The 25328-nt window shown below is 40.5% G+C and overlaps 1 protein-coding gene across 1 annotated transcript in view; it reads left to right on the top strand.

Annotated features, from left to right (window-relative positions):
• The window catches only part of LOC119738756 (DNA-dependent protein kinase catalytic subunit-like), an 85306-nt gene that overhangs the window by 54518 nt on the left and 5460 nt on the right, over nucleotides 1-25328 (top strand). The window contains exons 57-87 of the mRNA XM_038213705.1: nucleotides 212-422; nucleotides 1210-1390; nucleotides 2376-2615; nucleotides 3265-3374; nucleotides 4258-4389; nucleotides 6085-6264; nucleotides 6548-6635; nucleotides 7331-7454; nucleotides 7995-8133; nucleotides 8695-8769; nucleotides 9460-9570; nucleotides 9692-9817; nucleotides 10129-10227; nucleotides 10452-10560; nucleotides 11232-11349; nucleotides 13381-13528; nucleotides 14842-15016; nucleotides 15279-15389; nucleotides 16071-16159; nucleotides 16649-16811; nucleotides 17511-17680; nucleotides 18144-18266; nucleotides 18707-18883; nucleotides 19268-19474; nucleotides 19764-19832; nucleotides 20553-20623; nucleotides 20818-20885; nucleotides 22968-23035; nucleotides 23766-23986; nucleotides 24328-24423; nucleotides 24728-24820. Coding sequence (XP_038069633.1) covers nucleotides 212-422; nucleotides 1210-1390; nucleotides 2376-2615; nucleotides 3265-3374; nucleotides 4258-4389; nucleotides 6085-6264; nucleotides 6548-6635; nucleotides 7331-7454; nucleotides 7995-8133; nucleotides 8695-8769; nucleotides 9460-9570; nucleotides 9692-9817; nucleotides 10129-10227; nucleotides 10452-10560; nucleotides 11232-11349; nucleotides 13381-13528; nucleotides 14842-15016; nucleotides 15279-15389; nucleotides 16071-16159; nucleotides 16649-16811; nucleotides 17511-17680; nucleotides 18144-18266; nucleotides 18707-18883; nucleotides 19268-19474; nucleotides 19764-19832; nucleotides 20553-20623; nucleotides 20818-20885; nucleotides 22968-23035; nucleotides 23766-23986; nucleotides 24328-24423; nucleotides 24728-24820 — 4092 coding nt within the window. The remainder of the gene's footprint in view (nucleotides 1-211; nucleotides 423-1209; nucleotides 1391-2375; nucleotides 2616-3264; nucleotides 3375-4257; nucleotides 4390-6084; nucleotides 6265-6547; nucleotides 6636-7330; nucleotides 7455-7994; nucleotides 8134-8694; nucleotides 8770-9459; nucleotides 9571-9691; nucleotides 9818-10128; nucleotides 10228-10451; nucleotides 10561-11231; nucleotides 11350-13380; nucleotides 13529-14841; nucleotides 15017-15278; nucleotides 15390-16070; nucleotides 16160-16648; nucleotides 16812-17510; nucleotides 17681-18143; nucleotides 18267-18706; nucleotides 18884-19267; nucleotides 19475-19763; nucleotides 19833-20552; nucleotides 20624-20817; nucleotides 20886-22967; nucleotides 23036-23765; nucleotides 23987-24327; nucleotides 24424-24727; nucleotides 24821-25328) is intronic.

Here is a 25328-nt window from a genome sequence, read left to right as displayed (position 1 = left end):
GGGTTTACAATTTCCAATTTTTTGATTTACTTTTGATATTAAGACAACTATTTCCCCAATGCTTTGACAATTTGAAACATAGACAAAAACCTTTTGTTTTCCACATATTCTGTTTTTTTGGATACTTCTGTGTCGCGTTTGAAATTTTAAACATGACCCTTTTTTTACATTTCTCTTTGCGTTACGCATAATTTAAAAAATTTATTCACAGGTTAAGGGTCAGCAATTTTTGGAGTCATGAAACCCGACTCCCCACCTCTACCCTTGAGCGGCTGGTTGCCATGCTGGAATGCATGTATTCGGCTGGGACGGAGCACCAGTATCTGAGCTATGCAACCAGCTTGTTACTAGAGATGACCTCCAAGAGTCCTGACTACAAGAGAGAAATCTTTGAACATCCGCTGTCAGAATGCAAATTTCAGGTTTGAATCAGGTCACATATTGGCAGCTGATGAAAATCACAGGGTTTTCATTTAAAAGCAGGACAAAAGCTAGATTTGTGTTGGGGAAATGTACCGTATATATTCTGTTTTGCCTTTCACCAGCATATTTTAGAAACACTGTATACTCAGTATTGTCCAAGGGCTTGCGAGAAAAAAATCACAAGCTTACTCTGGTGGGATTCGAACCCACGACCTCCTGCTAACTAGTGCAGGCTTGGTGGGGTCGGTTGGCCGGGTTCAAATTGGCCAAAGTTTAAACCAAAGTTTGAAACTGACTTTCTTCAGAAATATTCAGCCAGCAATATTGGACATGCGTTATTGTTTAAAGTTTAAAGAAATTGACTGGGATGGGGTTTGAACCTGCAACCTCCGGATTGCCATTCCAGTGCTCTACCAACCGAGCTATCCAGCCCTATGTTGGCAGTTTTGCCGTTTTGTCACTGTCTTTACTCAGGGGGTGCTAGTCAGAAGCCATAAACCAGTATATGCCATGTAGCCAGGGACCACGCCCAAAGTCACAAAGCCAGCAACATTAGCAATGCTGCAAATCTGGGAAACCGCAATCGGGGATCATATTAATTTTCAAATAAACCTCAAAGGGAACTGACCGAGTACATTATAATAATTTTTAGAAAAAAAATGAAATATTTAATTGAAAACAATAAGGATCAGTAAACAAGGTGAGATAAAATTTAAAATATAATTCTACATTAAGGTAAATGCAACAGAAACTGAAATGTATGTTTTTGAAAATTGTTGTGTATAGGAAATGCCAATAGATCATTCGTGGAAGCAGCGTCATCTGGCAATCTCCACACCAATGTTTGTTGAGACGCAGTCAAGTCAAGGTGGATCTCCGTCACAGAGTCCGTCTGATGCGAGTCTGAGTCGAGGAGAAATACGGGCGACACAGGAAGGTCATCAATTCATTGCAACACAAGACCTTGGTAGGTTTGAGATATAACTCACCACAGAAGTCTTGTTCAATGTCTTAACAGTTGACACTCTTTCAGAAGGCTGATTTTCAAATGCTCCCTTTTCAAAGTAAGATAAATTGTCCGCAACACATCCTGTACAATGTTATGTATTTCTTTAAATAGACAATCTTCCTTAGTCAGATTTGTATGCACAATGTTTAAACTTTTTCTACTATTCTAAGATTTAATGTCATATTTTTACTATATACAAACATGGTAGGCCGATTACCTTTTAAAAATGTACGTTAGGCCAAAAAAAAAAGTCTCCGGTTTCTGGTATGCGCGCGCGTCGCTGTAGCCATGCGCGTCGGCAAAATGAAAAAGTTTTTTTTCAATGAAAGATGATGTCTCAAAACCGCCAAACTCACTGGTTTGACTGGAATCCTGCTGCTGCACATTTTTAACGTGTTTTTAGATGGAGTTATGGTCAGGAATAAGCTTTATGTGGCCTCTCTGGACTCCCAATCCCATATAGGCCTATTTGTACTAAGTTTAGTCGGGCACCATTTGCAGTCATCAGCCGACATTTGGAGCAAAAAAGTCGGGTAAAAAAAAAAAAAAAAGCCGCGTCGCCGCACCACTTTTTGGGCAAGCTCCATACCAGAAACCGGAGACTTTTTTTTTTTGGCCTTATGTAAATAACGTGCAATTCAGCTGTGGCTGCTATTCGTGATTTGTTAATAAACCACGTTGAATGAATAAATGAATGATTTAATGTCGGTAACGCGATAGTCGGTGACTGAAAAATTGTAGCATGATCATCTCATGCATGCGGTTTTTATAGTTGTCGCTAAAGCGCCATGGTCTGGTCTTGGAGAATTGAGGCTGTATGCAATTGGAGGCAGTTTGAGGATTTTGCAGGATTGAGGTTGCATCCTAGCAAAAATGCCTAGGGAGTTAGGGATATGTGATATTTGCATTGGTGGGACACTTACTACTTTCTGTTTCCATTCAGATGTTGTCGCTAGTCGCAAGAATGCCTACAACTGGCTGACCGGTAGTCAAGACACCTTTGCTGATTACTCGTCCAGCTCTGCATCTGATCAGTCATCTCTGCTGTTTACTCTTGGCGTGAGTAAGAAGACGGGGCGAGGCAGACGGGCAGCAAATAAGAAAGCCACGGATGCAGGATTCGGGAAGGAGAAATTACAAGGCAATCAACAGAGAGGAACAGATGCAACGGACTCCAAACAAGGTCAATAAAATCAGATCAATTTGGAAACTTGAGTTTCATGTTTGTGATTCTCTGTTACATCTGATATAAGATTTTGTAAATTCAGTACACATTCTTTGATGCCTTCTATCTCCCAGAGTGATTGTGTAAGGCAAAGTATCTGCCAAACAAATAAGAAATAGTTGCAAGTCAATTTTCATAATACTTGCTTGGAAAATTACTCGGGTCAAGGTCAGGTGTAAAAGGGACACACAAAGTCAAGGGTTTGGACCCCAAATTTATGGAAGGACCCATAGTCTAACTTGGATTGTCTGACTTGAACAAGAGTTAAAGTAAATAATGTCAGATCAAATTTTTTGAGAAACACAGGTGTAGAACTGTAAAACTAAATAAGCAGTTTGAGTATATTCCTAATCGTTAAATAATTTTCATCTGATAAATAATTGAAGACTTGTATCGATTGTAAAGTTTACTTTATTTAATCGCTTGCCTTATATTCTGTTAATTTTAATTGTTCATTATTGTAATAATGATGTTCGGAAAAAAATCAAATCACATCAAAGCAGATTATTCTGAGCAAGTTTGAAATTGCTGATCTGTGCATTTGATACATTTGTAAGTTTGAGAACAAAACAGGTGTAAACCTTTTGGATATGTTTTGTTTCATCAGGTGGGGAAGAGAAGGAGATCAGTCGATTGAAGCGTCGATTTCTTAAGGACCATTCTACAAATCAAGCTTACTTTGCAAGACGAGCGATGGAGAGAAAACAAATGAAGGAGGTAAGATACAATCTAGATATCGGACAAGATCGAAAGGTTTGCGTGGTTAGGTTAGCAATAATAAATCCCTTTTGGGAGTAACGTGTTCTGCAAGGAACCTGTTTGCTCTGTCTGTCGTCACAATCCTGATGTTCTTGATTTTGCTCATGAGACAGGTAGGCAATTCCACTGTGACTCACATTACACTTGTTTTGCATCCTTAAACATTACGTGTGCTGTGGTCTTCATAGGGGTTTGACTATTTTTTTCGTTTTTCACATAAATATACCCAATATTCAAGGCTTCCGCTGATGATCAAAAATTAGTTTTGTTTTCTCATTTGAGCATAGCATTCTTTGGAAATGTGCTAACTCACATTCCACAAAAAGGACGGGCCAAAAATTGTCTTTCTCATAATTCAGTAGTTTCCTTTGGGTGAAATGACCAATGGGTATTTTTACAAGGTATCTACCATACTAGACTATAAATGTTGACAACAACAAAAGTAGACACTAGATAGATGCTAGGGAAAAAAAAGGCTGGTTACATTATGTTCGTCTGCCCATCTTTGCCAATTTTTTTTTGGGGGGGGGCACAAAATATTAACCTGCACGTCTGTCTTCATAACAAAAAAAAACACAATAACACTTGTACATGTATTTTGCATGTAAAAACAAGGTGTAAAATGATACCTAAAATATATAATTTTTAGCTCCCCCTCCAAAAAAAAAGAAACAGCCAAAAAAACATCTCTTAGTTTTTAACAACAAAATGCACTTTACTGTATTCCATCTGACTGGCGCACCACTCAAGTGAAAGGTTTTGTTGTCTCCTTGAATTTGATAGGCTTAGCACATAATGAATTGCCCAGTTTGATTCTCATGTGCAATTGACGTTTTTTTAGAAAATTCTTGATGAGCAACGAGAGCGCAGGTTCAGCACGGTCACCATGTACAGGCGCTACCGAGCGGGAGATCTGCCTGATATACAGATTAAGTATTCCGATTTGATCGCACCACTGCAAGCTCTCGCACAGGTGAGATAACTAGACAGTGATACAAACAAACAGACAGCTGCATCACAGACAGCCATAAGAACGTCGGCAGAAATAATTATAAATTCAATAATGTGGGGTGGGGTGGGGTGGGGTGGGGTGGGGTGGGGTGGGGTGGGGTGGGGTGGGGTGGGGTGGGGTGGGGTGGGGTGGGGTGGGGTGGGGTGGGGTGGGGTGGGGTGGGGTGGGGTGGGGTGGGGTGGGGTGGGGTGGGGTGGGGTGGGGTGGGGTGGGGTGGGGTGGGGTGGGGTGGGGTGGGGTGGGGTGGGGTGGGGTGGGGTGGGGTGGGGTGGGGTGGGGTGGGGTGGGGTGGGGTGGGGTGGGGTGGGGTGGGGTGGGGTGGGGTGGGGTGGGGTGGGGTGGGGTGGGGTGGGGTGGGGTGGGGTGGGGTGGGGTGGGGTGGGGTGGGGTGGGGTGGGGTGGGGTGGGGTGGGGTGGGGTGGGGTGGGGTGGGGTGGGGTGGGGTGGGTGGGGTGGGGTGGGGTGGGGTGGGGTGGGGTGGGGTGGGGTGGGGTGGGGTGGGGTGGGGTGGGGTGGGTGGGGTGGGGGGTGTGTCCGGACAAATCTTGTCAGCGCGATAACTTGAGAAATACTTAACGTATGAACTTCAAATTTGGTTTGTGGATTGTCCTTGGTAATCCTAAGAAGCCTTTTGCATTTGGGGCCGAAAGGTCAAGGGTCAAGGTCACAGTGGCTGAAACAATAGAAATTTTGTCAGCGCGATAACTTGAGAAATACTTAACATATGAACTTCAAAATTTGGTTTGTGGATTGTCCTTGGTAATCCTAAGAAGCCTTTTGCATTTGGGGCCGAAAGGTCAAGAGTCAAGGTCACAGTGGCTGAAACAATAAAAAAATTTTCAGCGCGATAACTTGAGAAATACTTTACATATGAACTTCAAATTTGGTTTGTGGATTGTCCTTGGCAATTCTAAGAAGCCTTTTGCATTAGGGGCCAAAAGGTCAAGGGTCAAGGTCACAGTGACTAAAACAAAAGAAATTTTGTCAGCGTGATAACTTGAGAAATACTTAACATATGAACTTCAAATTTGGTTTGTGGATTGTCCTTGGCAATCCTAAGAAACCTTTTGCATTTGGGGCCAAAAGGTCAAGGGTCAAGGTCACAGTGGCAAAAACAAAAGAAATTTTGTCAGCGTGATAACTTGAGATATACGTTACATATGAACTTCAAATTTGGTTTGTGGATTGTCCTTGGCAATCCTAAGGAGCCTATCGTATTGGGGGTCGAAAGGTCAAGGGTCAAGGTCACAGTGGCTAAAACAATAGAAATCTTATATTTATTCTGAGATCATAGGGATTAGGGATTAATTCATATAAAACTTACAGAAGACACTAATGCTGTCAATGAACGTTCCATTTGACCAAGGTACATGTAAGTTGATGTTAGAGTAGTGTTATGTCATGGAAACAGTCACGGTTGCGGGGCATTTGTGTTTGTAAACACACCTGACTTGTCTTTTCTTTGTACTTAATTAACTGTTCAGTACAAAGTGTTGTGTTTTGACCCTCTTTGCAAGTTTATGCAGCATACTCACCAAGATGGTAATTCCCAGTTTGATTTCACGAGTTATTCTGTTTAAGACACACTACGTTATTCAGCGTTGCACTCCCGCTCATGGGATGACTAATAGTATTTCTTCCTGTTTCTATCGACAGCGAGACGCGACGCTAGCAAGGCTCCTGTTCAGCTCTTTATTCAGAGGAATATTCTCAGAGATTGAAGAAGTCAAGACAGAGAGGGAGGCAGAAGCAACTAAAGCCGACATCAACCGTCATCTCAACACAATGCTGTCCACGTCTACTCAATACTTCCCTCCATTCATCAGTTGTATACAGGTTAGCATTCTTTTCACGAAGGTCGCCGATTCATTGTGGTCACTGTGTAGGAACAACCTAGAGAGGGCGCTGTATTACCCTAGTGGACAAGACACACTGCGTGCGCGTACTGGGTCGCATGCGTATTTGCTAGATTTGCTATAAAACACTAACCCCCAAATCCATCCATTTTTTTAAAATACAGCAAAAGCAAATGTTGTATATTCCCTATAAATATCTTATTCGAATTTTGTGTTTGAGTTTGTTCATCTTTTTTTAAAAATTGTTTTGTTTGGTTGTCTAGGAGATTGGTTACTACCATAGCAACCTCTTGACCCTTGACCCTTCATCAGTAAGCACAGCGAGTTTGATGAGCCAGCAGATGCATATAGGTAATAATAGACTGTTACCCTGACTCTGGCATCACTAATTACAGTCTGCAGGAAGGCTTGGTTCCACTCCTAAACCCCAACCCTAGGTTATTTTTGGCTAGAAATCCTGCTGAACCCAGCAACATGCAACACTTGTCCAAATGACAAGCTGCCCAGTGTTGCAAGATCCATCAGGTCATACGCCTCAAGGCCTAAATGCCTCAGAGTCTGTGGTCACCAACTGCAGCAGGATACAACTAGCCCGCTTGTCAGCCAGCTACTTCTTCAACAATATAGGACAGAGCAGTTGTTTATTTTAACATTTTGAAACATAAACCCCAAAATTTATAGTCCAAAGAGTAATTACATGATTGGTCAGAAGATGGTATTTTACTGGCAACGAGCGTTCCCTAATCGCCAATAGTTCAACTTCATTCTGGATGTCTCAAAGTAGCTGTCCACTTCTTGATCTTAAAATGTTGGGGTCTTAATTTCAAAATTGACCCCCAAGTTGGTAATTTTAACCCTGCATCAGATATTATATTCTAATAGTTTAGCACCTTTAGTGTCAATAGTGGGGTGCATTCCACTCTAGCAAACAATGCCAATTGTTTAGCAATGTCAATAGCTATGGATGTTTTTAGGCTTTATGAATTTATACCCATTGTAATTATATTGCATCAAATGGTATAATTGAAATGACTTTATTTTATCAGGAATTCGGCTTCTTGAGGAGAACCTAATTCAGAAGACTTGGCAAGAAGAGAAAAGTTCTAAGAGAGCAAAACACGTCTCCAAGAAGCAATCACCGGAGATAAGCACCTGGATTGAACTAGCCAGGTATGAAATGTGGATGAGAAAGGAACACAATAGAATAATGGGATAGAAATGGAGCAGCTATAAATGTCTGGTTTAAAACCAATTAGAGGTTTAGTTGTTGATAATGGCCGGAGTCAAAGCTGAGGGCTGTAATCAGCCACCAGGCTCGTAACCAGTTTGGAACATCATTCATAAATACCTTTTTGGTCAAAAACATTGACAAGTTGACAACTTTTCAATGATTTTTTTTTCTACCATGTTACTTCATGTTCGGGCCATTTGTATGGTACACTGTGTTCTGACATTGAGATCATGTCATGTTTCTCAATGCACTTGTGTGTAGCACGGGGTCTCAAACTGGTTTTAAACATCACCGTATAAAACTGAGCGGTGTATAAATGGCAGTTTGAACCCTCCAATCCCGTGTGATGGTCTCTCAATCAATATGAATGGGGGAACTGTCCCAAGTATTTAGGAATTCTAGAGTAAATATCCCATTTTGTCTTCAGTTTTCTTTGTGCCAGCAATTTCATCAAGCATTGCTTTGATTTTTGTTTGTAGATTGTACAAAGCCCTGGATGACTTTGATGCGGTTCAGGGTGTGTTTAGTTCCCGTATCGGTACCCATGAAATCACCAAGACTGCGTTAGAAGCCGAGGCTAGGGGCGACTACTCCGCTGCCCTCAAACTTTACAATCAGGTGGGTAAAATAGACTGGAACTTATATCACTGATATAAGAGGTCGTCCTAATAAATATCTAGGATGTTGGAGGAAAAGGTTATCTGCAATAGGGCCAACTTCCCTCGAACAACTTTCCTCGAATGTTCCCAATTCTGATAAGTTGCTTGGAACCCTGCAACTAAACACAGCAACCAAAGGTCTGTTTGTGCATACACATGGGTGTGTGCATTGCATGTATTATTTCTGCACACTACAGATTTGGGTTCAAACATTTAAGAAGGGGTAGTTTGGAAAAGTGCAAGTATGTTTTTATTGGATTTTAGTTCATAAATTAATAAATTGAAAAACTATCCCTCAAAACCAAACCGAATCTGTGGTTGAGGCTTTGCAAAACAAATATTGACTACTTTAACTTGTCTTATAGTAAACCATCTCTCCCTCGATGATCCACGGAGTCTTTCAAAACAGAATGCTTCATGGATCACCTCAGGAGGCTAGTTTTACTACACCACTCGAAGCAGTCAATATTTGCGTAATATGTCATGATATTAACAGCTTTTATTTCTTTTACTCCTTCAGGCCTTTGATATGGACTGGGATGAAGGCTCTGTGTCTCAAGTCGAAGAGGATTTGTGGGATGAGTCCAGACTCAATGTAAGATGTTGATTTACCGTAGTAGAGCATTCGTTTAAGTGGATGCTCTTCTCCAAAAGGGATGATACAACTTAATGCTGAATATCTCTCGTCCATTGTGACTGACATGTGTTCTAAAAAAAAATCAAAACCTTTCACACTTAAATTTGCAGATCTAAACGAGATCTTTCCAAAACTTCGAAAATGGATTCGCTGTGTCAATTCTTTGTTTGTCTTTGTCTTTCTCAACTTTTCTCCTGGTCCATTGTAATTATAAACAGCAGAACTTCCAGATTCACAACAAACACTGGGGGGTTGACAACAGCCTCCTATCTGTTCCTTTTGTTTGCCCCTAAATTTAAACCCTCCTGCTGTCTTAACTGTCACAGACAGTCAAAAATTTAATCCTCTTCCCCTGTCATGCCTTTATGCTCAGGCTAGTCACAAACAGTCAGATCATATTTCAAGCAAACACTGTGACTAGTCCAATTCAGTCAACGGACCAAAGCAGGCTACTGGTAGGTAAAGCTATCTTATCAATCACCTACAGTCAAAGCATAGCTGTATCAAGTTACATAAACCGTCACAGCCAGTCAGTCCTGCTGGGGTAGCTTTGTTGACTTAGCCAGCCAGAGAGGGAGGGTTCCATCTTGATCTGCCGTTGTTGATTTCAATGTTGCTTCCGTTCTTGTTTGTGTTGTGCAATTACAGTGCTGTAACCAGCTGACCCAGTGGACAGATCTTCAGCATTATTCCACGGTCAACGTTGATGACAACACGCCTCCAAATCTCAGCAAGATGTGGTCCGATACATTCTACCAGGTAGTGTATCCACGTAGCAATATGTGTTTTGTTCTCATCATCATAATAACATAGTGGTGTCGAATCTTCAAATATTTAGTGTACATGACACAACTCTATTTCTTTTTTTCTGTCTCGTTAGGAGCAATATCTACCCCACATGATGCGTAGTATGTTGAAGCAGTTGATGGATGGAGGTGAAGATGAAACATTACTTCAGTTCATCGATGAGTCTATGTCTGATCCTGACAAACGAGTCTTCCTTGAGGTAAGTGGTACATTGTTGGATGTTAGTTTATTGGAATAGGCTGTGGACTACCCCCCTAACCCCCATACCCCCTCACTCATTCCCCCTCCCAAAATTCCTTCCCCCTGCCCCCTCCCCATCCCGCCCCCACCGTCCTCCCAACATCCCCCTCCAAAAAAGCCTCTCTTCCAATCTCCCACCCTCTCTGCCCACATTACGAATCATGCGCCTGCAAACCAGAACACACATTTACATTGAAATTTGACTGAATCCGTGATTTAATCATAGCATTTCATTTGATTGTTTAATGCCCTGATATCTGTCCCGTACAGGCTCGTTTCAGTGAGGAACTGTCGTGTCTCTACACAATCCAAGAAGATTATGACAGAGCGATGTTCTACTTGGCAAACTGCAGACAGTCATTTCTACAGGTAAGTTCAAGCTTGGTCTCCGTGCATGGACGGTAGGTGGTGCGCGCACTGGTTCACATGCTTATTAGGCCATCAGCCTGGGGGTTTGTGCCAGATATGTATAACTAAAGTGTACTAAAATGCGAGTGCTGAAGGTTTACAAGTGTTTTATATGTGTCCTTGATTTTTGACGATGTAGTAAACCAAATTGAAGTATTTTAGAGAAAATTACTTTTTGTTTTCAGGATTGGTCTGGACTTGGTCCGTTGATGACATCAAGCCGCACAGCTAAACTGCAGTGTATCCAACGACTCACCGAAACACAAGACTTTCTCAAACTTGCCGCCAAACAAGGTGATTGCATATCATCTTCTCAAGAATGCTGTGTTATTGCAAAAAGATGGGAGGATCCTTTTTGACTGTTTAACCCGTACCTTACCACAACGTTCAATGACTTTGCTCTCCCCAGTTCCAGATCACTAGAGGTTGAATAACGGACCACAACTTGAAAACTGACCTTTTCAACCTAAGTTTTTACTATTAGGAAATCATTGAATTTGGCTGCTTATGCATACCATATACCAGCTGAAAGAGTATTATTGGATAGTTCTAATGGGTTTTTTTTCCCTTCATTTTATTACCATTGCACACATTTGAGAAAACTGCTTCAGAAGTATCCATGAACATTTTGAGGTATGGAGTGCCATTTGGTTAGGACGTGAAATGGCTTACAGTTTGATAAATGGGACCAGATCAAATAAGACACATTACTTTCTTAGTTTTGCGCATGTAGCCTTAAATTCTACATCACACGCAAAAGTAAAGTTCAAAGAACAAAATTTACACGCAAACCATGTTGTTGATAGTAAAAATCTAGGTGGAAAAATAGTGAGTTTTCAACTTGTCAATGTTTTATGTTCTTGTGATATCCACTTGATTCAACAAAAAAGTGGTATTTGGTCGAGCCAAGTCAACAAACTGTGGTAAGGAAAGGGGTAATGAGCGATGATTATTTTCATCATCAGACTTGCAAGGAGCGAGTGGTTGTCAGAAGTCGCTAGCACTCCTTGATCGTTGGACAAGTTGCCGTCTGGATGCCAAGAAAGATCCAGTCAGCATTTGGGATGATGTTGTCTCCAACAGGTAGGAATTCTTTGAATCACTTCATGACAAACACATCATCAAATGATATGAGCTCACAGATTAGCGTTGTAGCACTCCTACATGTACTCGTACACATGAAAATGTACCTGCAGTCGTACTCGTATTCATGACAAAGTACTCTTACTCGTACTCATGACAAAGTACTCGTACTCGTATTCATGACAAAGTACTCGTACTCGTACTCATGGCAAAGTACTCGTACTCGTACTCATGACAAAGTACTCTTACTCGTACTCATGACAAAGTACTCATACTCGTACTCATGACAAAGTACTCGTACTCATACTCATGACAAAGTACTCATACTCGTACTCATGGCAAAGTACTCGTACTCGTACTCATGGCAAAGTACTCATACTCGTACTCATGGCAAAGTACTCATACTCGTACTCATGGCAAAGTACTCATACTCGTACTCATGGCAAAGTACTCATACTCGTACTCATGACAAAGTACTCTTACTCGTACTCATGACAAAGTACTCATACTCGTACTCATGACAAAGTACTCATACTCGTACTCATGGCAAAGTACTCATACTCGTACTCATGGCAAAGTACTCATACTCGTACTCATGGCAAAGTACTCATACTCGTACTCATGGCAAAGTACTCATACTCGTACTCATGGCAAAGTACTCATACTCGTACTCATGACAAAGTACTCTTACTCGTACTCATGACAAAGTACTCATACTCGTACTCATGACAAAGTACTCATACTCGTACTCATGACAAAGTACTCGTACTCATACTCATGACAAAGTACTCATACTCGTACTCATGGCAAAGTACTCATACTCGTACTCATGGCAAAGTACTCATACTCGTACTCATGGCAAAGTACTCATACTCGTACTCATGGCAAAGTACTCATACTCGTACTCATGGCAAATATTCACCTGTACAAATTTTAAAAAGAGCATTTATGAGCTACATGCTGGAAAAGAAGCAGTTTTCTACTGTTTAGGAGGCTCCTGCATTTGTTTAATGCCTAGTTTGACAGCAAAAAGCCCTTGTCTTGTCTTGTTGTGATACTGCCCAACACTTGTAAATATATGGGCCACCCGGGCAGGGTTCGGTGCGCTTGTTGAAATTGCGGAGAAATTATTGAAAATACGTGACACATTAAAATTTGCTCCTACTTTTAGAAAAGTACTCGTATTGGTATTGTAAGATTTTTGGTACTCATACTCATACTTTGGTACTCGTACATTATTATTATTAAAGTACTCATATTCATACTTGTACTCATGACAAAGAACTCATACTTTCACTTGAGTACAGTCGACTCGTTAGTACAAACTCTGTTAATACAAAATTCTGGTTATAGCAAACACAAAGCCTTGGTCCCAACTGTGCATTTATGTGCACAATGAATGGGACTGATGTTCCTCTTAGTACAAAATTCTGATATAACAAACAATTTGGCTAGGTCCAAACGAGTTTGTTTTAACGAGACTCGACTGTACAACACTGCCACAGATTATAAATTTCCAGTAATAATCCGACCTGGCAAAACTAGTCAAGCTGGTCTGAGACTAGTCCTAGTCAGAGCTCACAAAACTCTATTCCATTGATTCAGAATGTCTATTCACTAAAGTCTTTTCGTGCATCTGGTCAACACAATGGGCCGGATTGAGCCCATTCATTGGTGTATTAGGGAACGGGTACCCAATAGGAATGGGTAAACTGTAACAGGTGTTTATGAATGGGGGAGTCAGATTGGCGTAGCAGTACTTTCCTCGCCTTCCACCGCTGTGACCCGGGTTTGATTGCTGCCTGGACCAATATGTGGATTGGGTTTTCAGTCCTTACCTGATTCCGTGGGTTTTCCTCAGAATACTCTTCTGGGCTTTTCCTCCCACCTCTAAAACTGTAATTTCTTCACTTTGTCTTCTCTTTACTTGGACCCATGGGAGATCAGTGGATTCCACTGAATGGGCTACCCAGTTAAAATGAGAAATAAAATAAAAATAAAAAAGTGAGTATTCATTCTCCATCCCCTCAGGTTCCTCTTCATGGACAAGCTTGCTGGTCGATTCATTCGCTCAGACTCTCAGCAATCTGGAGGGGAAGAAGAAGCGACATTTGAGAAGAGAATTGCTGAAGAGAGACTGTGGCTAGGGCTCAAGATGGCCGACAGTGCTTGCCAGCAGGTATATGTAAAGCTGTTATTTCTTAAAGAAACCACGATAGAAAATTTACACTGGTTAATTTTTTTTGTAAAGTTCACTATTTTAACGTCTAAAATGTTCCTTCATTTCCTAACAACTGATGATCTTGCACAAAGGCTTTTAGAAAGTTCACGCTAGGATTGATACGTCAGGCCTCTGTTTTTGACATGAGGAACAAACTGTTGGCAGCTGGCAGGGAACACCTGCTGGGAATGCACCTGTTTTTAATTAATAGACATGTGTGGGGGGAGGAGGCAGAAAGCTGCACATAAACACATCATTATGTCTCATAGCTATTGGGAAGATACTCTTGTTCCTAAATATAAGGACTTTATTTCCAAAATGCCATCAATGCCATTTGTGACCTTTTAGAATCTCACCCTCTCCTTGTTGCCCAAAGTCAGTTCTGACGGCCACATTATAATATAAGAATACAATAATGCGAAACATGCAATTTAGATACAGCTTGTTTTTTTTCCTTAAAGTATCATAACCATGCAAATTTGTCACATTTTCAAATGGATATATGACTTTTTGGAAATATACTCTTCATACCATAATCCTCATGGAGTATAATGAAAGAAACAGGAACATTTAAAAGTTGGGAGAGATCTATTTGCTAAAATGAAACATATGGAAATCCCTGTGGAGCACCATGGTCCAGTGGTGACATTGGTCAGCTCATGCCATGAATATGTGGGTTTGAACCCTGACGGGGAAAATGGTGATTGTGTTCTTGGGCAAGACACTTTACTACCTTTTTTTCATTCATTCATTCATTCTTTATTATTTTTACCACATCTCATTTCATTAAGTGACAAGGCATAAATACATACATGTAGTTTTGGGTAATATAAAGTTCGAGCTTGTTTTACAAAATATATTTATACACTTTGGGCGCATTATTTTCTAATTAGAGATGGTGGAAGGGGATCCCCAAGAAGCGGAGCTTGTCGAGTAGGGATCCCCTTTAACATGGATTAATACAAACATTTAATGAAAAACAAATGAAAAACAATTGAACGTATAAATTTTAAATTGTACATAACACACAGAAAAACATAATATCAGAAAAAAAGAAATACAGAGTAGTAACCCAGTTAGAAGATTAATCTGAGCTATTATAATTTGATAGTAAATTCGATTTAAGTTGTGGGTAGATACCAGATGGCACTGCATCTCGAGCTGCAGCAGGAAAATGGTCTTGTGGCCTGATGAACTGGGGTGCTAATAATGAAGCGCTCGGAGACTTTAGTGCTAAAACCACCGCAATATTGTTATTTGTGTTTGGTTAGGGAAACTTCAGCGTTGCTCAGAAGCACCTAAAGGCAACCCATGGTAGTCTGTCATCACATGAGGACCTGAGGCCCCAATGGACACACTCCTATGTACAAATGAATCAACTCAAGATACTTACACTGGAGCCAAAGGACCAGGTCATGACCCTACTCACGACCTTTGACCCACTTGGTATGTCCATAATAATTGTTGAATCCAGTCGGAAATTCTCTATATAATTTTGTAAAGACTCTCATATGGGCAATTTTGCAAATTTCATAGCTCATACTTCTATAAATAACGCGCTTGGATAAGTTGCAGTACAATTTGTTATTTTATAATTTCTACTTAAAAATTATTGAAAAATTTGGTCAATTGCATCATTTTAATCTGTTTCTAAATAGAGTTGAATTTCAGTGAATGGTGTCAATCATGCTTTGCGCTTGTTCTACAGCCAAGTTATCCAGTACTCCAGCCTTGACAGGAGACTACAGCCTTGCTAGACATCATCATACGCTGACCAGCAAGTCCTATGACCTTGTTGCCATAGCAATTCAGAAGGGAGGTCAGTAACTTCACTTTTATATGTGATGCGATCAAGCTACATGAGTTGTTTGTCAACCCTGGTCAATTTTTTTTATTACAGATTTGAAAAGAGCACAATCTCAGCATTACTGCTGTGAAAACCACATGCTGATACCATCTTTAGTTCAAAAATCATGGAAGTCGGAACACCAAGAGATGTGATGAAGTGATGTGATGAAGTGGCCCTATTTTGGCCTGTATCTCCAAATGAAAATTCCTGACAAAGACTCATTCAGCTTGATCGCATCACAAGATCTGGCAAGGACCATCAGTCGACTAGTGGTTGATTGGTGACATAACGTATCCTGCGCACTAATAGCAACCTGCAATTATCTCTAATCAAACGATGGTCAAAATTGCATCATGAAACTTCTTGTTCCTGGCTCCCCGTTGTGCTTTATGATGCGCGAGGCTATTGGTAACCAGTGATGCAACCGTGCCCTGTGGTCCGCCAACTATCCTGTTTTCAAGTGAAGTTCGTCCAACTATGGTGAAACATAGAACTCGCTCCAACTTTACTTGATGATGTTCCATATTTTATCAAATAGTTACTGTAGCATCTGAAGACAATCTTACTCAAGCCTCACAGATTCTATTTCATTGAAAAGTCTTAAACCAAAGTATTTATTTCTTATTATTTACTTTCTTATTTTCCGTGTAGGAGGGGATGTTCTCAGCGCAGTAAGAAATGCAGGCAAGCTGGATAAGCTGCTTGCTCTTGTCAGTAAAAATGCAACACGGCCTGAACAGGTGAGTAATAATCTACAACCTGGTTATCAAATTGCAGATGACATCCGTGGTGAAGCAGAGGGTACCAATTGCCCCAGAGTGCGTAGAGAACCCCATGGACTATATCACTGCAGACAACAGTTGTTTATCATCATCACATACCTTATTCAACACCCATGTTGTGCAAAGCAGCGTGGACATACAAAAGTTAACAAGTCATTGAGAATGATGAAAGGCAATGTTAATGAAGTACCTATACAGCAGGTTGTCGTACATTAACTTTTGCAGTATTTCGTATGAGCAGTTCTCAACCAATGAAATTTCACAGTCTAATACCATGTATTTCATAGTATAACATCACATCATGAATTACCCCTTAAAATGAATCCACAAAACCAGTAAAAGGCAGGGCGAATTTGAGGCGGCACAGGAACTAACAGATGGAACATGTTTTGTTTTTGTACGGATTTGCTGACTTCAATCACATGACCCTTCTTGCAACTTTTCCAGATTTGCAGCAGTCTATACCTCAAGGTACACAGTGAACTGAAGCATGCAGTCTCTCTTGCCGACAAGGATGAGACAATCACACCGCACTCTGAGAAAAGCGTGACTGAAGCCTACATGGCACTGGTCAGTTTCTGTGATAAGATGCTACGTCTGAAGGACTCAGGTAAGCCGTCAATTTTCAATTCTCTCTTAAATAGTAAACTTAAAGGTGTATATTTGGCCAGATTTAATGTACATTTCATGTTTTAGATTGTCTTCTTACCTTTTTTCAAATTCCAAGTCGAAGTCCAAGTCACAGGAAACGAAGGTACTGTCTTAAATTTACAGAGAAACACGTTGAAAAATCCTGTTTGTTTACGTCTGACGCGGCAGCAGTTTTGGCCTTGTCTATACTTAAATCAAGCGTTGAATTTTGAGCAGAGCTGTCAACAAGAGACTGGTGCGGCATTAAATGTATGTGACAATTCACTGTTAGACATCAGGTCCCACTCTTGCTTCAGAATTATACACAGCGATCCTTTGGCACATGCGTTTGAAGGTTTAAAAAAAAAAGAGATTAGTTTGACAGGAATGAGAACTAGCGCTCCAAATATTGTACCCTAAGATACACTAAAAACAGTGAAGATAAAGTTGTGGAAACATTCATGTTTATAATTTTTTAACAATCTTTCCTACCATAGCCATTCTGTGGTAAATACGGTTTCCAGCCCAAATGAGTGCATTTTCTTGAAAGTGCCCCTTTAAATTGCTTATCAAAGACAGCAAAGTTTCGTATGTTTAATGTTGAGAGTGCTATCATACAATTAGTCCATAAAACTTTGTTCACTTAAAATTTGAAACTGTTTTTCTTTCTACTCATTAGAGGAAGTACCTGCCGCCTACCTCCCAGCCACAGACACTTACTCCCAAACCGTGGTGCGCTACACACTGAAAGCTATGCATTACAGCTCACAGGAGGCTATGCAACGCTTCCCTAGATTACTACAACTGGTTGAAGCATGCCCTGATGCCATGCAACTCATGATTCAGGAGGTAGGATTTACATTATACCCCAAACACGTGTCCGTTGAAATATTTTTGAAATAACTACAAAACCACAGTAAATTTTTGAAAATATTTATTTGTGCACTTCTTATTCTTGGCCTAAACCCCTATGAGTGTCATTTAAATTCCATCATGTCTCACTACACAATGGTCAATTGATCACAACCTTTTTGGACACTGTGACCAAGTTCCTTGCCTTAATCAATTTCAGTGCTGTGTTATGTAAGCTGTGTAAAATCCTGCATGTTGTGAAAAGGGCTGTAGTTGGGATTGGAATTATTTGCCTGGCTATCAGTCATGGCAAGACCTCAATTTAATGCTCACGGATCATACTTTTGTCGGTGCACCCCCGTTAACACAAGTGACTCGCATGAACACAGCAAAAAGAAATTTTTTTTTTATGAATACTACCCTACAAATCCCGATGTCCCTTGTGTGATCTGATTGACAGGTGTCGGATGTACCATGCTGGATGTTCATTGGCTGGATCAGTCAAATGGTTGCACTTCTTGACAAGCCTGAGGGGCCTGCTGTGCATGGAATCCTGACTGACATTGCCAATGAGTACCCCCAGGTTGGTCAAAAACTGAGAACACGCAAGCTTTTCTGTTATACAGATTACTATGTCTATAGACTGGTTCGTCGACAGCCGTTAAAAATGTGACCGTGCAATGGAATTTTTTTTAAACTTTTGTTTTAATGGTGGATCTTGAGTTTATGCTCAGCCGTGCATAAATTTAGGCCTGGATTACGCTTGAATCCTCCGTAGTGCTCCAGGATGTCACTGCCTCTGCCTCAACAAATTGACAGTGATTGCTGGAGGATTTTGCGGGATTGAGGCAGTGGTCGCCCCTCCAAAGACCACATTCAAGAAATAACGGAGGATTTTGCGGGATTGAGGCTGTAAGCAATTTTTACTTGGAGGCAGTTGGAGGATTTGAGGTTACAACCTAGCAAAAATGCCTAGAGAGTTACGGTTAATGAACATATTATTTACTTTCTTACACACAACAGGCCTTGTGCTATCCCTTCAAGATCAGCAGTGAGAGTTTCAACTTTGAAGAGTCGGCCATTGGGAGGAAAAATGCTGCGGCCGCCAAGAAGATTGGTGGCATCCTGGAGACAGTGCCCCTCGTGGAAAACTTCATCGCTGCTCTCGAACAACTCAACAATCCAGAATTTGTATTCAAGGTTGAAGCCCAAAGATAATTTTAACATCACTTTTTTTTATCACAAATTTGAATGGGCTTGGGCAGGAGAGCATTTTACCCTCATAAGCATGTTTGGGACTCGACACCATTACGAATGATGACAACAATCCACGGGGGAATTTAACCTTATAACCTCCCTCTTGTGACGCCATTACATTTTTTCCCATAAAAAGCACAATTCATTACTTTTATTTTTGAAGTTAATTTTTAACTGTTTTAGTCTTTTCAGGCCACTGTTTGCATGAACATATCAATTAAAAGCTTTTGATAAATCTATATCAAAATTCTTGATAACAGTTTTGCAAGAAGCCTTCTCTATCTTTTTTTTTGTATTTGTTAAAGTACATTGTCTGATTGTTCTCAGGACTGGGCGGACGATGTGATGAAACCACTGCTGAATGTTGCCAAGAGGGACAAGACGAAGATCCGGAGAGCTTGCCAGGAGATTTACAACAATCTGATAGATCACCGGGGCTCTCGGGCGACTGGAGACGGAGGTAGTGGGTCATCACAAGACAGTTCAAGCTCACTGAGTATTGGGTTCGGGAACTTCAGACGACGCTTCGCGCAGGTATTGAAGTTTGTCCATGTTTGTGAGGTCAGGGGTCATGCTTGTGAGGTCAGGGTCATGTATATTAGGTCAAGAGTTATTTGAGTGAGGTCAGGGTCATTTGTGTGAGGTCATGGGTCATGTATGTGAGGTCATTGGTCATGTGTGAGGTCAGGTCCTATAAAGAGATCGGGTGTTGAATAGCCCCAATGTTATGGATTTCAAAGATTCTGTGGTATGAAACAAAGACATGTTTTACGTCGAGGTACAGGAATTTGTTTTGAGGTTTGTTTTCTTCTTTGTGATTTAGGATTGGCAGAAAAAGTTCGAAGCTACGTTTGGCAAAGATGGATCCAAGGTCATGGACATGCCCTGGAAGGTCAGTTCTGAGGAGTTGATTATTTCTTGGTTATTTGATTATGTTTGTGGCGTAAAGGCATAAAGGATCAATTGCTTTTCTTGCATTTTGTTCGTTTCCAATAATAACACCACTGAAAATCAAAAGAAGAATTCATTTCAATTCAATTCAATTCAATTCAATTCAATTCAAGAATGTTATCAACCTAAACTGTAGAAGTTTCAGTTCAGTGGATATTACATTTTTCGAGAAAACAGTAAATAAATGATAGACAACATTCGGATCACAAAACGTGATTTCGTCAATATAACTCTTTTTCTCCAAAAATCAGTCAAACGACTGATCGTTGGAAATCACCTACATTTCTTGACTTCTTCTAAATGACAGCAAGCCAGACGGAATAATTTCATGGGGTGTTTAGTACCAGTACGATCTTTAATCCAAGTTAAAAGCTTTTTGTTGATCATTGTCAGGTTACTTTTGGGATAAATGCAAATGATCTTACATGCCTTTTAGTGTACATTTTAATAACCATGTTTATAAAGCAAAGTGTAAAATGTAATCTCCAAATTCCCAGGAAAGAAAATAATGAGGGGGAATAATTCTTAGACACCAACCATGTCAACCATGTTTATTTTGAATTGTACAAGAGTCAGGAAATCAGAAAATATCTTCAAAGTAACTGAATGCCCAATTGTTGATAATGTATCTCTGGTTGAATTTCTTGTCCAACATTGGCAGACATTTTGGGGGCATTACAACAAACTTTACAGTGAGATGAATGCAAAGCGAAGGGATCCACCAGGCAACTTGAAAGAATACACGACATGGTTCAGCGACTTCCAACAACTCAGCTATGATAGAGAGTTAGAAATACCAGGTGAGGGGTGATCGTTATTATTTGTGGGAAAGAATACTCGACATGGTTCAGTGTCTTCCAACAACTCAGCTATGATAGAGAGTTAAAAATACCAGGTGAGGGGTGAATCCTTGTTATTATTTGTAGGAAAGAATACTCGACATGGTTCAGTGACTTCCAACAACTCAGCTATGATAGAGAGTTAGAAATACCAGGTGAGGGGTGAATCCTCGTTATTATTTGTAGGAAAGAATACTCAACATGGTTCAGTGACTTCCAACAACTCAGCTATGATAGAGAGTTAGAAATACCAGGTGAGGAGTGAATCATTAGTATTTGTAGGAAAGAATACTCGACATGGTTCAGTGACTTCCAACAACTCAGCTATGATAGAAAGTTAGAAATACCAGGTGAGGTGTGAATCGTTATTATTTGTAGGAAAGAATACTCAACATGGTTCAGTGACTTCCAACAACTCAGCTATGATAGAAAGTTAGAAATACCAGGTGAGGTGTGAATCATTAGTATTTGTAGGAAAGAATACTCGACATGGTTCAGTGACTTCCAACAACTCAGCTATGATAGAGAGTTAGAAATACCAGGTGAGGTGTGAATCATTAGTATTTGTAGGAAAGAATACTCGACATGGTTCAGTGACTTCCAACAACTCAGCTATGTTAGAGAGTTAGAAATACCAGGTGAGGTGTGAATCGTTATTATTTGTAGGAAAGAATACTCAACATGGTTCAGTGACTTCCAACAACTCAGCTATGATAGAGAGTTAGAAATACCAGGTGAGGAGTGAATCATTAGTATTTGTAGGAAAGAATACTCGACATGGTTCAGTGACTTCCAACAACTCAGCTATGATAGAGAGTTAGAAATACCAGGTGAGGGGTGAATCGTTATTATTTGTAGGAAAGAATACTCGACATGGTTCAGCGACTTCCAACAACTCAGCTATGATAGAGAGTTAGAAATACCAGGTGAGGGGTGAATCGTTATTATTTGTAGGAAAGAATACTCGACATGGTTAAGTGACTTCCAACAACTCAGCTATGATAGGGAGTTAGAAATACCAGGTGAGGGGTGAATCGTTATTATTTGTAGGAAAGAATACTCAACATGGTTCAGTGACTTCCAACAACTCAGCTATGATAGAGAGTTAGAAATACCAGGTGAGGAGTGAATCATTAGTATTTGTAGGAAAGAATACTCGATATGGTTCAGTGACTTCCAACAACTCAGCTATGATAGAGAGTTAGAAATACCAGGTGAGGGGTGAATCGTTATTATTTGTAGGAAAGAATACTCGACATGGTTAAGTGACTTCCAACAACTCAGCTATGATAGAGAGTTAGAAATACCAGGTGAGGGGTGAATCGTTATTATTTGTAGGAAAGAATACTCGACATGGTTCAGCGACTTCCAACAACTCAGCTATGATAGAGAGTTAGAAATACCAGGTGAGGGGTGAATCGTTATTATTTGTAGGAAAGAATACTCGACATGGTTAAGTGACTTTCAACAACTCAGCTATGATAGGGAGTTAGAAATACCAGGTGAGGGGTGAATCGTTATTATTTGTAGAAAGATACTCGACATGGTTAAGTGACTTTCAACAACTCAGCTATGATAGAGAGTTAGAAATACCAGGTGAGGGGTGAATCGTTATTATTTGTAGGAAAAAATACTCAACGTGGTTCAGTTACTTCCCAGCAGAGCTAAAGAATCATAATTATCATACAAATATAACATGGTTTGAGGTAGATAGTCGATATTAGCTCCCCAAGATTGACAAACTACAGGTAGTTCCCAAAGTGTAGCTCAAACCTTTTGAGTACTCTGTGGTTTTACAGATGCATTAGTGAATAAACACAATGTAATACAATGTAATACAATTTAATACAATTTAATACAATGTAATACAATGTGATACAATGAAGTACAATGTAATACAATGTAATACATGAAAAAAGTAAGACTGCTGCAAACTGCTTACTGACTGGGTGGACCTGAAATATATAAATCTAAAAATTAATGTGGCCTGACGTTGCGAACTTAGCAAGTTCTTCTTCAGAGGCTAAAACAGAAATGACAGAGGTACATACATTAACATGGGGATGCACACTGTAATACAGTTTAGTACAGGTGCTAATGGATGAGACTTAGAATCCAACTGGTTTAGGTCGGTGTGATGGCATTATTTGATTATGTCCTTGTAACCTGTGTTAATGTTTGTTGTAGGTATTGAATTAATCATGAAGGTTTTTTACTGAAATCACTTCTCTATGCAGGTCAGTACGGTGGTAAAACCAAGCCCCTGCCGGAGTATCACGTCAAAATAGCTGGATTTGATGAGCAGGTATGTTAGCAAAACAAAGACAACATACCTTGTTTTATGGTCTCCGTTCACAAGTACCCCCTCAACGGGTACAGAGAGAGAGTTGGAAAGGACCATAGACATCACAATTGCAGAAAATGCATTTCCGTCGCATGCCTAGCGCTCATGCAAAGGTGTGACTTCCAACAGAAAGTCAGGTTGATGCAGTGGTTCTTTCCTTGCCTTCCCAAGCTGTGACCCAGGTTTGATTCCTGCCCTAGCCACATGTTGATTGGGTTTTCAGTCCCTACCTGATTCTATGGGTTTTACATGGGATATTCTTCTGGGATTTTTCTCCCGCCTCTAAAACTGTGATTTCTACAGTGTCTAGGAATTCTTGGTTTCATTACCAGAAATAATTAACATAACAATAATAACAATGATAAAGTTTGTGCATATTCAGTTGAGAAAATACCTGTGCACATTTTGCGCTATACCCGCGTAAACCATCTAGATGCTGAATGTCTAGATGATGAACAGGCTTTGCATGCCTAGTAGATGTAGAACCAGTGGTCTTGAGTATGCACACCTGGTGTTTCCCTCCCATCTCAAGGAACTCTAGAAAGTCTTGTTCATGCAAGGAGTCCATTGTCTTTGTCACCAAGACAGAATTTCTTGACATCCTATGTTGAGGGGCATTCAGCCCACTATATGTAACGTCATTACATCCCATGTCCATTACTAAAGCCGTTGGACATTTGTGATTGTACAGGTCAAAGTCTTGTCGTCCATGCGCAAGCCTAAGCGCCTGGTGATTCGTGGCAACGATGAGCACGACTACTCATTCCTCGTCAAAGGAGGGGAGGATCTCCGGCTAGATCAGAGGGTGGAGCAACTCTTCCGAATCATGAATGGTATCTTAGAGCAAGACGCTACCTGCAGCCAACGAGGCCTGCGATTGGTCACTTATGAGGTCATTCCAATGACACCAAGGTACCAGTGAAAAGTCTGATGAAGGAAAAATGAAAGCTACTAAAATTTGTGAGATGATGACTTGTGACTTGGACTCGGCTCAAGTCCGACTTGAGTCACAGTTTTGGAGACTCGGACTCGAGTCACGATTAACAATGACTCGGACTGAGACTCAACACTGCTGCTTTCTACATGCATAGTTCTGATATTGTTTCCTTTATTGAATCTGCTTTTTTGGTTAGTTTTTTTCTTGAATTTTTAAGTGACTCATGACTTACTCAGACTGTACATTCATGAATTTGACTGGGACTCAACCTCAGTGACTCCAGACTCCAATTTCTTTTTGCTAATTCTGGTTTTAGGCTTGGTATGATTGAATGGGCCCAAAACACCACAACTTTGAAGGATTTCCTGCATGTGGCTATGACAGATCAGGAAGTCAATGCTTATAACACACGGTAAGCAATCACAAGTCAATCACAAGTCAATCGCAAGTCAATCACAATCCAGCTGGACTAAAAATCCTCATATATTGGCTCCTTCCGGTCCAGATCCAACATAGCTCCACATGATTCATGAATTTCCCCTAATAATAATTTTGTTTTTGCATGCTATATGTTGGGGTCTTACGTATGCTTCATTTTGTGTGTGTGTGTTTGGTTGTCTGATCTTTTTCTTACTATTGGGTTTGTGTATTTTAGTTGCTGTGATGCATTTCCTTGTTTTTTCCCCTAAATTTGTTATATTTCTCCCTTTCCTCAGCCATGGGCCACGATACCACCATACTGAATGGGTGGATAAGTATGCTAAAGGAAACCAGGCAAATCATGGAGTACGCTATGGTGCCGTATACCGGTGAGTCCAACACTCATTGTTATGAGACAGAACAAGGAGTTATCTCGTGAACTATCCAAGATAGTTGAAAGTTACACAAAATAATAATAATGATATCAGAGTCTTATATAGCGCACGTATCTACCAACTATTAGATACTCAAGGCCTGGAGATATGTCTATTATTAAAAAAAGGTAAATAAAGTGTATGAGAAATATGAGACCCATTATGTAGCACCTTATAAGGGTTGACAAGGTGCTGCGGCGCATATTGCAGCCACTGCCAGAAACACCGGGGCAAACCCCTTCACTTAGCGATAAGTGTTACTGGGTTCTTTAACGTGCATTACACAACACACAGGACCTACGGCTTTACGTCCCATCCGAAGGACGAAGCAATAATGGTAAAGTGCCTTGCTCAAGAGCACAAGCACCATGTTCCTACGGTCAGGATTCGAGCCCATGTACCACGGCATACGAGTCGAACACCATTGGACCACAGCACCCCAAATGTGTTGCTAAGAAACACA

This window comes from Patiria miniata, unplaced genomic scaffold (genome assembly GCF_015706575.1).
Source record: "Patiria miniata isolate m_02_andy unplaced genomic scaffold, ASM1570657v1 HiC_scaffold_3, whole genome shotgun sequence".
Taxonomy (NCBI): domain Eukaryota; kingdom Metazoa; phylum Echinodermata; class Asteroidea; order Valvatida; family Asterinidae; genus Patiria; species Patiria miniata.
Note: the sequence above shows the minus strand (reverse complement) of the source record. Positions and strands in the feature narration are given on the sequence as shown.